This window comes from Nicotiana sylvestris, chromosome 7 (assembly GCF_000393655.2).
Source record: "Nicotiana sylvestris chromosome 7, ASM39365v2, whole genome shotgun sequence".
Taxonomy (NCBI): domain Eukaryota; kingdom Viridiplantae; phylum Streptophyta; class Magnoliopsida; order Solanales; family Solanaceae; genus Nicotiana; species Nicotiana sylvestris.
The window spans coordinates 88,921,674-88,938,834 of NC_091063.1; the positions used below are offsets into that span (position 1 = coordinate 88,921,674).

Consider the following 17,161-nt stretch of genomic DNA (forward strand, 5'->3'; position numbering starts at 1 on the left):
TATTTTTTTAAAAAGTCAAAATTATAATTTGATTTAAATATTATGGTATTTCGATTATATGTGAAATTCAAAATGAAGATAATTAATTATAATATTACAAAAAAATGCACAAAAAGAAAATAAAGATAATAGAGGATATTTAACTTTGAATTAATTTAAAATAATAAATAAATTACGTAAATAATACACAAATATATTATTGACAAATTTAGAAAATTGAAGAATTGCGAATAATAAGATAAAATTTTAAAAATAATTTTTCTAAGAAGTAATAGTGAACATTGATATTAAGGCAAGTGGCACGCTAATAAAATGTCATATTAATAATTTAATAATACTAAATAATAAATAAAATAAGAAACAAAATGTTATACGATGATTATGTAATTCATTTTTCTTTAATTTCATATAGTTTATTTAATGAAATATTGTATTGAAAAGTAAGATGCCAATTGAAATTTTATTGACACAGCATAATATAATATAATAAAACTATAAATTGTAATTTAAAATAATAAATATTCTTTAATATTGAATGCGCAGTGCGCGAGTTCTAATGCTAGTTGACTATAAAAGCTGGAGCAGTAGCTAGTACCTCTCCATTATGGAGACAAATATCATCTTGTAAAGAGTATCTCATGGTATAGAGATGGAAAGTCATCCCAAGCAATTCTGATATCACAAGTCCATAATCGTCCTGAAATTATGAATATTGTTCGCGCTTTGCATTATTAGGAAATTTCTCTGATCCATTTAAATACAACTTTAGACATGTCTGAATATTCTAGAATTAAAAAAACTAAAGCAAGAAACACATTTCAACTAGAACCAGATAAGGTAAAAAGATAGTACTCTAATATATATAAGAATGCTTTTAGATTTAACATTAGAAATGAAATCACTTGATTCTAGACAAAAGACCGCGATAAAGGTGTACATAACCAAAAAAAAAATTTTAAAAAAGTACTAACCAATGTTTTAAAAAACTAAAGCAAAGTTGGAGTATAAATGATACACCCATAAATTATTTCAACTTTATATTCCTCCTTCATTTAAGATGAGGAACATGTTAAAGAATAGATTTATATAATGTATACGGTTAAAATCGGGCTTCCTTAATTTTGGACGGCTAATCGAAACAGGGTGGCATATCAAAGCTTGGCCCCACATTGTATCGAACCATGGCACAGAGATGGGTTGCTAAGCTCATTAATCGGTGATCGATCAAGAACGAGACCAGCCATGATCGAGACCGAACCGGGTAGAGATCGAAGAAGGTCCGCTAAAGTCGAATAACAGAAAGCCGAGATATCCGTGATCGGGCAAGAATCGTGGCGGAAATCTTGACACGTATCAAGTCAAGGTCGGACATTTAGCCAATCATGGGATTTCCTTCTATATTCAGAATTGTACCATAAGTGGAACTCCTCTACTGTATAAAGGGGATTCTAATCATTTTGTAAACATCTTATTCACGCATAACAAAGTAATATATTAAAAATTTCTCTCTTAAGCTCTGTTGTTTGGTTCATACTCTTTTTAGCATACTCTGCTGGTTCGAGGGCGATCTAGCTCGAAGGCCATATTCGCTCATTATATTGGTTTATTTTATTTTACAGTTAATTTCTAACATTAATTCTCATATTTCTCAGTTTGTACTAAGTAAAATCGCGTATCCTTAAAACCACTTATAAGTTTAATTGTTATATAATTTTAAAGGTAAACACATAAGTTGAAACATTTAAATAAAACTATATGCAAACTGGAGATTATATATATTTCTTTCGAAATATTGACAAAAATTGAAGAGTTGCCTAAAAAAAGGGGGCATTTGCATCTATACCTGCTTTTTGTGTCACGCTTTAACTTGTGCCCATTTTGCAAAAAAATTACAAGCGTACCCGCTTTTTCGCATAACTTCAGCATACGAGGCTAAAGTAGCAAAGGCAATCATGCAAAACTTCAGTATTCTAGTAGCTGGGCCTGAAGTTCAGCTCCAGAGCTGAAGTTTTTGTTTTGTAACTGGCGAACTTCAGCTCTAGAGCTGAAGTTTTGTTTTTGTAACTGGCAAACTTCAGTTCTAGAGCTAAAGTTTTTGTTTTGTAACTAGCGAACTTCATCTCTAGACCTGAAGTTTTTTGTTTGTAACTGGCGAACTTCAGCTCTAGAGCTGAAGTTTTTATTTTGTAACTGTCGCACTTCAGCTCTAGAGCTGAAGTTTTTGTTTGTAACTAGCGAAATTCAGCTCTAGAGCTGAAGTTTTTGTTTGTAACTGGCGAACTTCAACTCTAGAGCTGAAGTTTTTAAAACCCTTAGAGTATGTACTCCTGAAGTTTCTATTTTTTGGGGAGGAAGATTGACCTTTCAAATTTCGTATTCTAAGTAAGGAGATGGCTTCATTAATTTATTCTGGATCGAAACGTTGAGAAACACATTATGGTTCTGCTTGACCATAGCATCTCGACGATGGAGACGGTGTCAAGGAGATTCAAAGAAATGCAAAATTATATTTGAGATTTGAACTAATGACGTAAAAAAATATTTTGAGTTACATCAACCATATCACAAAAAGGTTTTCTTACGTTACAATTATCATAATTATGTATAGTAAGATGACTTCTGAGGAATTGAGTGAAGCCACAGTATTGTTACATCAATGTTAAGTTTCGGAGAGATATGGAGATCACTGGGAGAAGGAGGAGGAAGAGGAGAAAGGAGCTGAAGTTGTTTAAAAAGGGGTACAAGTTAAAAGTTTTTTTAAAAAATAAGTATAAATTAAATGAAGGCGACCAAATAGGATGCCCCATGCAATTTTATTTTTTTTAAAAAAATGCCACATGTGCAATTTTTTGGTAGTCGGGGCACAATGTTTATTACGCCCAAAAATAAAGAAAAAAAAAATTAGTAGGAGTACCAAACTTTCTTGTTCGATGATTGGAATATTTGTGGGATTAAACCGCAGTTTTCCACTTCCCGTCGTTAGTAGTCTAAAACCCGACTCTGATAGCGACGGCGACAAGTTACCTACAGAGCCCCAAAAATATAGGAGTTCTCTAAACACCCAATTCTTCGGAATGCATGCCGTGGAATCGCAGGTAATTCTCCTTTGAAAAAATCGAGAATATGTCGGGAGGCGAGTACGATCACAACGTTTTATTACGTTCTACTTCATCGGCGTCAGAAGGCGATTTAGAAAGCCAGTCGCCGAGGAGAACGAATACCAGAAGCTTTAAGGATCTATTAAAGCGGTTGGATCGAGGTTTTTCGGGTCGGCGATCATGTGATATAAAGCGATCAGATAGGGACCAAAACTCGTCGTCTTCTCCTTCTTCTAATCGCGGTGTTTCGGATGAAATTCTCGGCGATAGTGCTCCGCCGGAATGGGCGATGTTGCTTGTTGGATGTCTCCTTGGCCTTGCTACTGGCCTTTGTGTTGCCGCCTTTAACCGCGGGGTTAGTTTCAGCTTTTCTTTCAAAATTTTATAGCTTTTTATTCCTTTCTTCGGTTGGCTTATAATGAACTTATTTTTGCCTCCAATAACTGGACAAATATGAGAAATTTAACCTCCAATGGGGACCGTTATACTCTATTCTGGCGTGTATCAGTCCAATACTATATAGTTTATCTTCTAAAGCACATTAGGGTTCTTATTTAGTACCAAAATCTGAAAGCTAAAAATTATGGACATTGGGAACAGCAAAATGCTGTTGCATTCGGAAATCTGCATGTTATATTTAAAGATATTCCTCTTATTTATTTGCTTAAGTCTCTTTCCTGGGGTTGTAGGGTTTCCACAGTATAGATCTAAAGTTAATGAGTAGCCGCAGTTCTTCTGTATGCGTGTGTTTTAATGAGGGAATATGCATGTAGCGGGACTGATTTTGTGACTTGCAAGTTTATCCGACCATTTTCTTTGTTGATTAAAGGTGTTGCATTTAGAGAGTTACTTTGAACAGTATCGTTTCTTGTTTTGGATGACAACGAGGATATTTGTTTAGGTACACGTAATACACGAGTGGGCGTGGGCTGGTACTCCTAACGATGGTGCTGCTTGGCTTCGTTTGCAAAGACTAGCTGATACTTGGCACCGGATACTTTTAATACCAGTTCTGGGTGGAGTCATTGTTGGCATGCTGCATGGTCTGCTTGAAATATTGGACCAAATAACACAGTCCAGTTCTTCTCAGGGACAAGGATTTGATTTGATTGCTGGAATCTTCCCTACAGTGAAGGCCATTCAGGCTGCTATAACTCTAGGTACTGGTTGTTCTTTGGGTCCTGAAGGCCCTAGTGTAGATATTGGGAAGTCATGTGCCTATGGATGCTCAGTGATGATGGAAAACAACCGGGAAAGAAGAATAGCTCTTATTGCAGCTGGTGCAGCTGCTGGAATTGCTTCAGGTATGCTGTTTCCCATTACGAAGTATCTGAACCAGGAGTTTTTTCGTTTATCACTTCCTAAGTAATGAAGAGTATAAGACCTTTTGCAAAATTATATGTCTGGAAGATGCACGGTTTGTTTATAAATTCTGGTATGATGATCACTGAGAGGTTAGAGGTAATCTAGGGACATTGACAAAGATCAGAGACATTGGTTGCTCGATCTCAAAACCATTATGAACGGATGATTTTTGTAAAATTCTCTCGTTAGGAAGGTTTTTGCTATGTTATTGCCTCTATGGATTATGAATCTCATGCATATTCGAGTGACACTAAGAGCACTAAAGAGACTCTCATGCTTTCCCATCTTTTACTTCATTCCCAAGAGACCTTTCTCTTTCCCAAAAATGAAACAGTGTCACCAAAATAGGCTGTCGCCTTGGCGCCCAGCTGTCCCTTTATTTGTTGTATAGAAAAGCCGGCAAGTCTTTTGGGCTTGAAATGTTCAATATGGGTCTTATTATCAAAGGAGTAGAAACTATTCCTGCAAGCTAATATGACTTCTGTGTTCCCAAAGGCTGTTTGTAATTGTAAGGAGATATACTTGCTTATTATGTTTGTCGATATGCCACATACATATTCCTCCTTAGTGTACTTCTTGATATGTGTATGTATGGGACAGTATAATTGTCTGTGTGAATTGTGGAGCTTTGTGCCTTGCCGGAGCTTGCCTCAGCTGGTGGATGGATCTTCAGGTTTAAGTTTCTTGTACTACAGGTTTCAATGCAGCGGTAGCGGGTTCTTTCTTTGCGATTGAAACAGTTTTAAGACCACTCCGTGCAGAAAATTCACCCCCATTTACAACTGCAATGATCATATTGGCTTCTGTTATATCATCAACTGTATCAAATGCAGTACTTGGAGAGAAACAGGCTTTCACAGTGCCCACGTATGATATGAAATCTGCTGCTGGTATTTGATCTAATTCTGGTTTATTTTATCATGGCTAAAACATTGCTACATCAGTGCTTCGGTATTTCCGTGGCTGCTGTTCTCTTTATTTATGGTGTATCTGCGCTTGTACCAATTGCCATGGATATTTGCTCTTTCACAATTTCGCTGCACACAGTTGCTGTTCATGTTGCATTGTTGGATGGAAATTTTTTTAATCAGGGAACTGGGAGTTGCATTTCTGCTCTATTTTTACCATTTCTCCTGAGAATGTTTACTGTTGGTATTATCTGTTCATACTTACATACTGTCTTTCAGACATAACATCAAACACTCTTTTCTTCGCTTCTATATGCCTATTGTAACATGTGAATATACTGCGCTTTTGATGGTAACAAGGAAAACAGTGACGTGTTCTTATTTTTCCACGCATAGGCACACATTAGTTAGCTCGTAACTTGGAGTCAGTGTGCTATTCAAGTTTTTAGCACGTACCAATGTTTTGAATAGCGTGAGGCGACAAATAGCGATGAGGGCCCGCTTCACTGAGGCGAGAAGCGAAGTGCTCGCCTTTTTGATGTGAAGCGACAATTTATATAAAAAAATAAAATATTAAATTATAAAAATATTAAATTATATATATACACACACACACATACTCAATAACAATAATATATTAATAAATATATCAATTCAAAAATATATCAATTAAAAACTCAGGTTTGAAGAAGCTCTCTGCCTCTGCCCGTGAAGGAGAAAATAGAGCCAAAAAAAAAAAAAAAAAAAAAAAGAGAAGAAGAAAAGGGAAGGAAGGAAGGAAGAAATAATGAAAGAAAGAAAAAGCTCTCTGCTGCTCGATCCAAAACAACAGAGCAAAAAAGAAAAAGAAGAGAAGAAGAAGAAAAAGGAAGAAAGAAAGAAAGGAGAAACAAGAAAGAAGAAAGAAAAAAAAGGGCAGAAACTCGAAGAAGAAGAAGGGAGAAGAAAGAAGAAAAGATATGAAGAGAAGCATACCTGATGAAGAAGCTTGAAGAAGAAAGAAGAATCGTTGATGTGACTGGGTCGACTTGAAGGAGAAAGAAGAAGAAATTGCTGAAGCCCTAAATTTTTTCTTTAATCGCTGGTCTGCTGCCATTTTCTTTTCGTTTTTTCAAAAAGCGATGCTACAGGGCGTTTCTCGCGACACAGTGCCTCTCGCTACACAGGCAGAGGCGCTCGCCTTTTTGAAATCGCCATGCAAGAGGCAAATAGCGCTGGAGGCTCGCATCTCATCGCCTCATGCTATTAGCGCTGAGGCGAGCGATATTTACAACACTGACACGTACTATGATTATGCTTAACGATTAACCTCTTTCAGTATCTCGGACTTTCGATTGTGTAAAAGTGGGCTGTAGTCATTTCCTGTATGATAGATTTTTAGAAAGGGAGTGGATAAAGTGATGACTGTTGTAGATAACTGGTTATCATGTTACTTCATGCTTTTACATGCATAAGCTCTGTCTTGATTGTCATTCTATTCAATATAGATTTCTTTCTGAATGCTTAAGAATCTTCCTTTTGTAGAGCTTCCATTGTATCTGATACTGGGGATGCTGTGTGGAGTGGTAAGTGTGGCTTTCACTCGATTGGTGTCCTGGTTCACCAAGGGGTTTCAGTTCCTCAAGGAAAAATTTGGACTTTCTGATGTTGTCTGCCCTGCCTTGGGGGGTTTAGGAGCTGGTGTAATAGCTCTTAGATATCCTGGAATTCTCTATTGGGGTTTCACTAATGTTGATGAAATCCTTCATACTGGGAAGACTGCATCTGCACCTGGAATCGGATTGCTAGCCCAATTAGTTGCTGCTAAAGTCGTGGCCACTGCTTTGTGCAAAGGGTCTGGCCTTGTTGGTGGATTGTATGCACCAAGTTTAATGATAGGTGCTGCTGTAGGTGCTGTATTTGGAGGGCTAGCTGGGGAACTTATAAATTCAGCTATTCCAGGGAATGCTGCTATTGCTCAGCCACAGGCATATGCACTGGTCAGATGATATACTTTTTCCATATTACTTTCTCCCAACAATTATTTTATTACACTTCATTGCAGTTTAGGAAGTAAACTTTTCTAATGGATAAATTTAAACAATGTAGGTGGGAATGGCTGCTACACTAGCTTCCGTTTGCTCAGTGCCTTTGACTTCAGTGCTCTTATTGTTTGAGTTGACAAAAGATTATAGAATTTTGCTTCCTCTCATGGTTAGTCTTGCTGAACAAAGATTCACTAGCTCTACTTGTTTTCATGTGTGTTACTAAAAGCTGTTTCACTTGCTTAAACACCTAGCTATGTCCATAATCTCCTATCTTCTGAGTAACTTAAGTCTGTCACATAATCTTTCTTACTTTCTAGTTTCTACTAACCCAAGTCTTCTTTCTGATGGATGGCTGTCATACTAGGTTATGGAGGAAATGTACTTTTATTACGTATGAGTTACTTCTGAGTTTCTTTCATCCTGAAATCAAGGTTTCTTGACTTTCATGGATGTCTGATTTGCCTTTACAAGTTATATCTTAGGGAATCATTATTTATGTATCTGAGTTTTAACTTTGTGGCAGTATGGCTGTTTGTTTGTACTAAATTTTAACTTTGTTGCATTGAATTTGAGCTCTTAGTGTGTGTTTGACCTCCAAATTTGGATTGTGTGTATCGTTTGGCCCTTATTCGAATATTCTGCTGGAAGAGACTAAATTAGAAATTTTTGGGTGAAATAAGATCAAGTAGTTTGCTTAAATCTTGGTTGAAATCACTCTGGGGAGGGGTTGACAAATGATCCTGACACGTTGGACTGTTGTCCACTCTACATATGAGAAGTCAGAGGGCTAGAAAGTAGGAGAGCATTCTATAATTAGGAGGAGAGTATTCTGTAGTTAGGAGCCTAATTCTCTTATATTACATTACATTACATCACATAATAATGTAATATTACATTGTATGTATATATATATTTGTGTCCGTGTGTGTCCGAGTCAGCTTGCAAGCATCGCGAATATTCCAGCATGTACTTGCTATCTCCCACCAGCATAGGTAGCCTACCAAGGCTTAGCAGAGAGGAAGAAATCACCTAATGTTTTCTCTGCTGGGATTTAAACACATTATTGTACTATAGTAAGACTTAACCGTTATAGGACTTTCACATATAAAAATATGACTTGTATATTTGACAACTAGGAGTTAATGGAATCCTATAGAACACCCGGATTTATACAATAAAGGATCGGACACGATCTATGTAAAATTAGATCTAGAATGCTTTCTAACTGAGTTACAAAATTGTATGAGATAAATCTAACTTGCTCTCCTAGTTTCCAGACGTGTTAGTTCTCCTAATACTCTAGGTTATCTGGTATCTTGTGGACCCATCGAAGTCGAATGGGGAAATGTCTGTTCATTATTACGATCGGGAAACAAAAAGCATTTATTTATTGAAGTCCAGCCCAATCTTGAGTAAAGTTGCCACCATATCTAGGAAAGATAGAGCTAAAATACTGAGTTTCCTACAAATAAATAAATTAACAAATATTTTGTTTAACTTATCTCGTTGATTTGATTTAGTAAAGATTGATCTCATCTGAAGGTAGGGGTAAGGTCTGCCTCACACTAGCCTCTCCGGATCCCACTATGTAAGATTATACTGGGTATGTTGTTGTTGTTGGTGTTGATCTCATCTGAAGACCTTGTATTGAAGTCTAGTCCAATCTTCAGCAGAAATACCAAATATTAAGCTGAAAATGTAGAGTGCTTAATATATAAAACAATAAATGATTCATTACGTCTCTTGATTTCATTAGTAAAGGGTCTAGATATCTGATGGAATTATTCTAATTCAGTTCAACTGAAAGATAGAACACCGAAATGGAAAAGTTTTACTTAAGGATTTAACTACTCCCTCTGTTTCAAGTTCTGTGCCTTACTTTTCCTTTTTAGTCTGGTTCAAAAAGAACGTCTCTTTCTATATTTAGTAACTCTTCAACCCCAACTTTCCACATGACATATTTATAACCACAAGATTCAAGAGCATTTTGGTGCATTACACAATCTTTAGTTTAAGACCACAAGATTTAAATGTCTTCCTTACTTCTTAAACTCCGTGCCCAGTCAAACTAAGACACATATATTGAGACGGAGGGAGTACCTCTTTTACCAGCCAACCAACGACCAGAGTTCTGCAAAATCTTAGTTGTTTGCTATTACAAGGCTTGTTGGTTACTTGCGTCCTAGTAATTAAATCCACTAGGAAGATTCCTTGAGCTCCAATCGGAAGAACCGTGAATAAGTATGGTTGAAATCTTAGTTTGGACAGGCAAACTCATGCTCGCATCACTCGCATCACTCAATTATAGAACAGGAACATATCTCTGCATGTTAACACTTCTAGAAACGACAGTATAACATAACTTACTAATAAAAAGCTTGCTGATTTGTTTGCCACCTCATCTAATAGCTTAAGCTGTTAGAGTTGGGACACATTCATTTATTCATTCCAGATCACTTGCATGAAGAAGTAGACTAAACACACCTGGACTTTGCATTAGCCACTAGGTGAAGAAGGAGAGGATCAGCTTCTCTGAGCTGAGGTATATGAAGAATGGCATTGATAAACATCTGGAATGGAGTCAACTGTTACTTCTACCTGCTCTTGTAGCATGTGGAATTGTTTGACTGCCCCATCTAGAAGCTCAAGTTAGAGAGACACATTTATTTATTTATTTTAAGTAACAAAAATGCTGGTTGCAATAACCATGTGTATTTTCCCCATACAGATTCAGAGATTTTTGATAGAATACTGCATTGCCTTCCTAGCAATTTTTTTTGGGGGGGTGGGGGTGGGGGTGGGGTTGAAGATGATTGAACTTGGAAGATCGAATTTTTTTTGCTTATGTGGTTGTAAAGTAAATTAGGGTTATTTCCACGTAAAGCTATAGTTTTTTCAGATTGTAGTATTAATGCCTGACCGTATGGTTTGCTAGTTAGTGGATCTCAGTTATCTTTGTACAATCGCATGGATAAACTTTGTTATTGTTGGTTGAATTTTCAATGCCATAATGATATGTGGGGTAACACTTGCACCTTTTAATCATGCAAGTGTTTTAAATTTTCTTCACTAGGGTGCTGTTGGACTGGCAATATGGGTGCCTTCTGTTACAGACCAGCCAAAGGAAACGGATGTATCAGAAGCGAAGTTTGCATCAAAAGGATACTCAATTCTTTCACCAGTTGAGAAAAATGAAGGGAATGTTCCGAGGAAATCTGGTGAGGGAAATGACTTGGAACTATTGGTGATTGGGAGTCATAATAGTCGTGAATCATTTGATGAAGGTCTCATTCTGGAAGATCTAAAGGTACTATCTTTGCTTTCGGCATCTAAGAATGTGGAAAAGTTTGTGTTTTAATGGATCTTATACTCATGTTTCATTTTCTTATTGATTTTTTTTAACCAAACACTGCCTCGTTTTCTTTTGAATACTTGTTGTATGATTTAGGTACGTCAAGTTTCTAATGTGTATTTCCTTCTATTAGGTTTCTCAGGCCATGTCAAATGATTATTTGAAGGTCTCTCCGAGCCAAAATGTGAAAGAAGCTTTAGAGTGCATGCATGACGGCCAACAGAGTTGCGTTATTGTGGTTGGTGCTGAAGGTTATTTGGAAGGAATTCTAACATATGCTGACGTCAAAAGAAGTTTGTTTAAGAGCCATGGGGATTCTTCTAACAGTGATTTATCAGTCACGGATGTATGCGCTTTAGATTGCCATCATGCCAAATGTCTTTTAATGTTCAGTTCTTTTGTTTTCTCTTTCCCGTCTTTGCCCCGGGGAGTTCACTCCCTGCACGTTCCTGCTTTTTCTTACTTTAGTTACATGATTTAGCAGGCAAATACTTGTCTTGTGTCCTCTATATGCACAAGAGGAATAAGCTATCGTGGCCAAGATTGTGGACTCCTAACTTGTTATCCTGATACGGATCTAGCAACTGCAAAGCAACTAATGGAGGCCAAAGGAATTAAGCAATTGCCTGTGGTCAAACGTGGTGGAGAATTCAGAAGAGAAAGAAAGCGCAGAATTATTGCTATTCTGCGTTATGATTCAATAGAGGAGTCAATCAGGTTTTGCATTTTCTCAATGTAGTTTCTCCTATTGTACTTGTATGTTGTTCCCTTTCTCTCTAATCCAAGATTTTAAATTTGGTTCTATGTGGTATGCAAGTCACAGAGTAGAAGTTCTATTTTTTGTGGAATTTAAAAAAGAAAAAAGAATGGATTAATGGCAATTGTTCTTGCATTAGCTGTAGATCCTACCAGTAGCTTTATCCAGAGAATTAAATTGCAAACTTATCAAATCCAATGGTGTTATCTTTTGGAAATTTAGCAGAAATCTTTGTTATGCGGGCCTGTGAATGAATGTGAGCTTAAGTGATAGTTATAGGGTTCTTTTAAAATTTGGTGCTAAATTAGAGCTTGAAAAAATAAGTGTGAAGGACTGTACAGCTATAGCACGATTGAACACTTCTTATGGCCGGTGTTTTGTCTAGGTTGGTTGGTGTCTTGGTGAGGGTAGGTTGTGAGTATGACCTTGATATTTAGTCTTTGGCCAAGTCTGATCTTGTCTAGCTTGCTTCCGATAGTCAACTACAAAAGAACATTAATATGTTTCTAACCAAGTAAGTAAAAGGAAGGAAAGAAATGGAAGGTTTTGAAGATAGAAGTAGCTCAACCCAGAAAATTAAGATGAATTATCTTTTGTTATTTCATTTTTGGTGTAAAGAAAACTATGCAGATCAAGCTGAACTTGACTAGGGTGTTTAGAAATCCTTGTAAGATGAACAAGGATGTACTTTTGTTTTTCTGAATTGTAAATTGGCTTCCAGCGAAACCTTTGTGCTGATGCCTAATAGGCTGTACCTTTCGGCTTTCTCCTGAGGAAAAAAAAAGAGGGGAGGAAGAAGAGTAAAACTACTCAACTGTGTCATTTGAATTATCTAGAAGTGCTTGGTTTTTGTATTGTCAGTGTTTTTCTGAACGTAATAGATTCCGCAGGAGTGAAGTGAGTCGCCGAAAGTCGGTCTACCAGCAGAGTGAAGAAGATAATGACAAGCACATTGTAACAAATGGCCATTAATTGCTCAAGGCACTGAATATCAATAGCAAGTTTCAACAAGAAATCTTATGTTTAGTTCTATAGTTGAGCATCAGTTGGTATATACAACTTTGCTGCACTCTTCTCTAGTCCGAGAATGGAAGACAAGCTGCAACAAGAAATTTACCACCTTAGTTGGACATCAGCAGATATATCAAATTTACTGTATATTCCTATTCTTTAACTTATGCTGCGTGCAGAAATTGAGGTTCCTTGTCAAGCTAGTGACCTGCTTGTTTCTGGAGCGGACACGCCGAACCAGGCTGCCTACAGAGCCCGTGCTTAATAGCATAAATTTTCCTCAACAGTTTTGGTTGTATTTGCTGAAATCGGAAAGGCAGTGTACCCGTGTAAATTTGACATTTGACATTTTGTAAATGAAACTTATACTTGATAGTTCAGGATAAATTCAAAGCAATATCGCCATTGACGATTATATTAGCAAATCGAAAGGCAGCATATTGCTAATAGTTGAAATTATATTGATACTCTTTTGAACTGTTAAGATTACCTTTACCTCAATTTGTTTTCATCGCAAGTGAATTAAATACCTAATGTAACATGTTTTGGGTAAAATTACAAGAAGGTAACACGTGTAATAATAACAAATTATGCTAGTGATATGGTGATGTCTGTACCCTTCCGTTGTTGAGTATTAATATTGTGATTCAAGAATATTAATTTGTAAAAATTGCACGGGTCGTCCTATTTGGTCGCTCCTATTTAACTTATACTTATATTTTTAAAAAGTTTTAATTTGTACCCATTTTTTAAACAACTCCAGCCCCCTTTCTCCTCCTCCTTCTGCTCCGTCGTTTTCTTCTTCTTTCTTCTGCTGTTGTTGGTGCTGCTATGAAACTTAAGTCCATGGGATGATTGCTATAAGTATGTTTATCAGATTATTTAAAAATAAATTATAAATAATTACGTAAGTTAGTAGACAATAATTTGTGAATATTTCCACGTACGGGAAGTTTAAGGTCACACTTAGTGATTCTTTTCATGATAATTTTGTTCTTTTCACGTTTATTGTTTCCAAAATTTATGATTTAGATACTGTTGGCAATCTGATTATTTATCTAGTATGTTAGAAAGCTTTTTCAAAAACTTCAGCTTATATAGTGCTGAAATTTTTACAAATGAACTAAATAACTTCAGCATCTTCTGCTGAAGTTTTTGAAAAAGCTTTATGACAAAATTAATGAATCCAGGACAAAAAAACTTCAGCTTATTTAGTGCTGAAGTTTTTATAAATGAACTAAATAACTTCAGCATCTTTTGCTGAAGTTTTTGAAAACTAATGAATCCAGGACAAAAAAAAACTTCAGCTTATTTAGTGCTGAAGTTTTTATAAATGAACTAAATAACTTCAACATCTTCTGTTGAAGTTTTTAAAAACTAATGAATCCAGGACAAAAAAATTTCAGCAAATAGAGAACAAAACTTCAGCAAATAGAGAACAAAACTTCAGCTACTATGCTTAAGTTCAGCAATTACAAACAAAAACTTCAGCAAATAGAGAACAAAACTTCAGCTACTATGCTTAAGTTCAGCAATTACAAACAAAAACTTCAGCACATTTGGTTCAATAATTTTTGCTGCTTCAGGCCCGTCTACTAGAATGCTGAAGTTTTGCGTGATTGTCTTTACTACTTCAGCCCCGTATGCTGAAGTTACGCAAAAAAATGGGTATGCTTGCAATTTTTTTTTACAAAGCGGGCACAAGTTAAAACGTGACCCAAAAAAACGGATATAAATGCAAATGCCCCTATTAATTTAGGGATCGGCAATAATAGACGAAAAATAAAAGGGAACAAAGAAGAAAAAAGCATCAGATTGAAACTTATAACGGGCAGACCTAATAGTGTTCCTCCAATCGGTTGCGCCGCCTAATAGTTTGGTTGCGCCGTGAATTTTATCTAAATAAGAACTTGTTGCGGCCAAACGCACATATAAGTATACACGATCGTCAAGTAATAAAGTAATAAGATACAGTGTCGAACCCACGAGGAATTGTTATCAAGTATTAACTAGATCAGACTATCCTAATTATCTAGATTTTTATATTATCAATATAATGAAAACGATCCAGGGTTATGGGCTATCTAACATTCCTATTGTATTCTTCAGTTAAATTAACTAATTAATTCATCTAATTTATTGGTTGACAGGGTTAATATTTGCCCATAAGTATTTGTCGAGTTCTTACTTGCCTATTCAAGCTAACCTAACGCCTAAATGTATATGGAATTAGAACTAACAAGAATTCATTTATAATTCCTGTACATCAACCAAGCAAGGTAATTAGGTATATGTCTATCCCAATCGCGAATATGTTCCCCGATGCCCGGGTTCAAGAACGTGCTCTATTCAATCCTATGTGCAATCTAGAATTCCCGCTTTCGAGTTCAATTCTAGATTCGTAGATAGTATTCAATTGATGATCAAGCAATTAAACAATTAAGTGTAGGATTGAGTAAATAAACCAATACGATAAATCAAGAAAGCAAAATCAATACTCGAATAACAATAATCATGAAAGAACCACAACCCTATAACGTGAAGGTTAGATCTACATTGACATAGTAGCCAAATAACAAATCATACAAAGAAACATAAAAATTACTAAGTTTGGCGGAAGAAAGATGAAATCTGAAGAATTCCAGCCTTCACGGCTGCTCTGTGGTCTCCCTTGGTCAAAAGTTACTCTTAAAAACGTCATCCCCTCCAAAATAGGTTTAGATTTATTTTTATACTAGTTGGGGGTATCTTGGGTCGAAATAATCTTGTTCCGGGAGAAATAGGACAATTTCCCATCACCCAGCGCTCAAGGTAGCATGGGGCGCTAGCCAGGCTTTGGAAAAAAACTTGCTTGTGGAAGTTGGGCCACAGGTAGCGCCCCACGCTAGCCTGGGCGCTACACTGTTCACTTTTTTCCTTTTGTTTCCTTTTTTCTTCAAATCGTATACTTTCGTCCCACATTTCCTCTGGATGACTCCTACACATAAAAATTTCATGAATTAGCACAAATTATTACATTACACATCCTAAATCTACAAAACATGAGTAAAATGCAGACAATATGCATATAAATATACATACTTTAAGCCGGATATCAACATCCCATACTTAAACGCTTGTTCGCCCTCGAGCAATGGAACTCTAAACTACACCCCAACAACATACATATCAACAGTGGAGGAGCAATTCATTATTTTAATATACACTCTACCAATGACCATGGTTAATAGCAATAATTAAATGGCAGAATATGCAATCACTTACACTTTCCTTTACTTATGTCATTCTTCAAAGATATTTACAACAAAGTCAATGTGCTCATAACAATTCTAGCCTCAAAAACTGACTCAATGTCAAAATGTACTCATGGCTTGAACACCTAATATCATAGAGAAACCTAATAACTTCACCTATCCCTTATGAAAATTATGTTCCCTCACAACAAGAACAAGAGAATAAGTTGAATCCACACTCAAATCTCATGATCAAATGTACCTTAAGGACTCACATATGTCAAAAAAAATCTCTCTCTCACAAAGAAGTCATATGCAAGCAATTGGTACTATAGGCTTGCCCATAATATAAATCTACTAATGTAGGCTCACTCGATCTAAAATCAATTAGGACTTTTCATGGTTGTAAGTGGGCTAAGGGACATGTTGGATATATTTAGGAATAGTGGTTCACCCTCCTAAGTAGTTTAACACATCGCATAATCAACTTAAAATGCATAATTCCTCAATCCAACTTCAACTTCACAAATAATATCACCCCCAAAAATATTTTCTTTTTCTTGAAGCACTATCGTCATTTACATTTCACCAGCAAAAATAAGATATTTATTCATCTACATTTTTTTTCGACTATTTTTTTCTCTTTTGCAATTTCCACTAGTGGCATATTCTTTTACAAAAATAAGTTTACCTTTCTTCCTTTCATTGGCTCCACCAAAAACCACCACACACTTAGTTCCTTCTTACTTTTTTTAGCGCTCATTTCACAATTAAAGTGTTTTAAGAGGTAAAATGATTTAAAAAGAGGTCAATTAAAAACAAAAAGGGTATATTCTTGTAATGTGGGTGTCAAATAAAAGTCTATACGCTCAAAAGGATTAACTAGGGATAAATTTTATTTATGGTAAGCAATAAGCTCAAAAAGATTAAAAAAAAAAGGCTAAAATCATTTTTCACACCGAGCGTCACCTAAATTTTTGCTTTAACTCACATACCGGTAAAGTTGTAGACTCAATTATAATGACATGGATTACACAAAACTCTCACCACACATTTTACATGTCTCACTAAGGATAGTCCCATTCCGACTCTCAAATCAAAGAAAATATTCACGGAGCCATGAGATATTAAGCATTAAGCACAAAGTGACCATAAACCAAGAGAACGAGACATAGGCGTCAATAACATGCTATCCAGATAAACAACGCATCATGGAAAGTTTTAAAACATAAGGAAGATACTACGCATGCCAAAGTCTAAATATGTTACTATCAAACAATTCAAAGGCACCTTGGTTCATCTTTCTCCTCCAATTATTTTCTAAGTCCCACTCTAAAAAAATCTACTATCCGGTACAAACTACATCCCATGGAAAATAACCGAGGCACAAAGAAAAATTACAGGGGATTA

General features: G+C 36.0%; 1 protein-coding gene across 2 annotated transcripts; it reads left to right on the forward strand.

The window, feature by feature from the left end:
- Positions 1–2,932: 2,932 nt before the first annotated feature.
- LOC104220550 (chloride channel protein CLC-f-like) lies at positions 2,933–13,019 on the forward strand. Of its 2 annotated transcripts, none has more exons than XM_070150522.1 (9): positions 2,933–3,453; positions 4,000–4,402; positions 5,159–5,353; positions 6,896–7,350; positions 7,460–7,564; positions 10,472–10,705; positions 10,884–11,096; positions 11,232–11,467; positions 12,398–13,019. In XM_070150522.1, exons 1-9 carry the CDS (start codon positions 3,124–3,126, stop codon positions 12,477–12,479), a joined length of 2,253 nt encoding a protein of 750 aa, XP_070006623.1. In that variant the 5' UTR covers positions 2,933–3,123; the 3' UTR covers positions 12,480–13,019. The 2 variants fall into 2 exon arrangements, with proteins under 2 accessions (XP_070006623.1, XP_009769741.1); XM_009771439.2 differs by having other exon boundaries at positions 2,934–3,453; positions 11,235–11,467.
- The last annotated feature ends 4,142 nt before the right edge of the window (positions 13,020–17,161 follow it).

Coding starts and splice junctions, on each gene's coding strand:
- LOC104220550 (XM_070150522.1), top strand. CDS start 3,124: ATGTCGGGAGGCGAGTACGATCACAACGTTTTATTACGTTCTACTTCA. Junction 5,354..6,895: donor TGATATGAAATCTGCTGCTG/GTATTTGATCTA, acceptor TTCCTTTTGTAG/AGCTTCCATTGTATCTGATA. Junction 11,097..11,231: donor GTGATTTATCAGTCACGGAT/GTATGCGCTTTA, acceptor TACATGATTTAG/CAGGCAAATACTTGTCTTGT.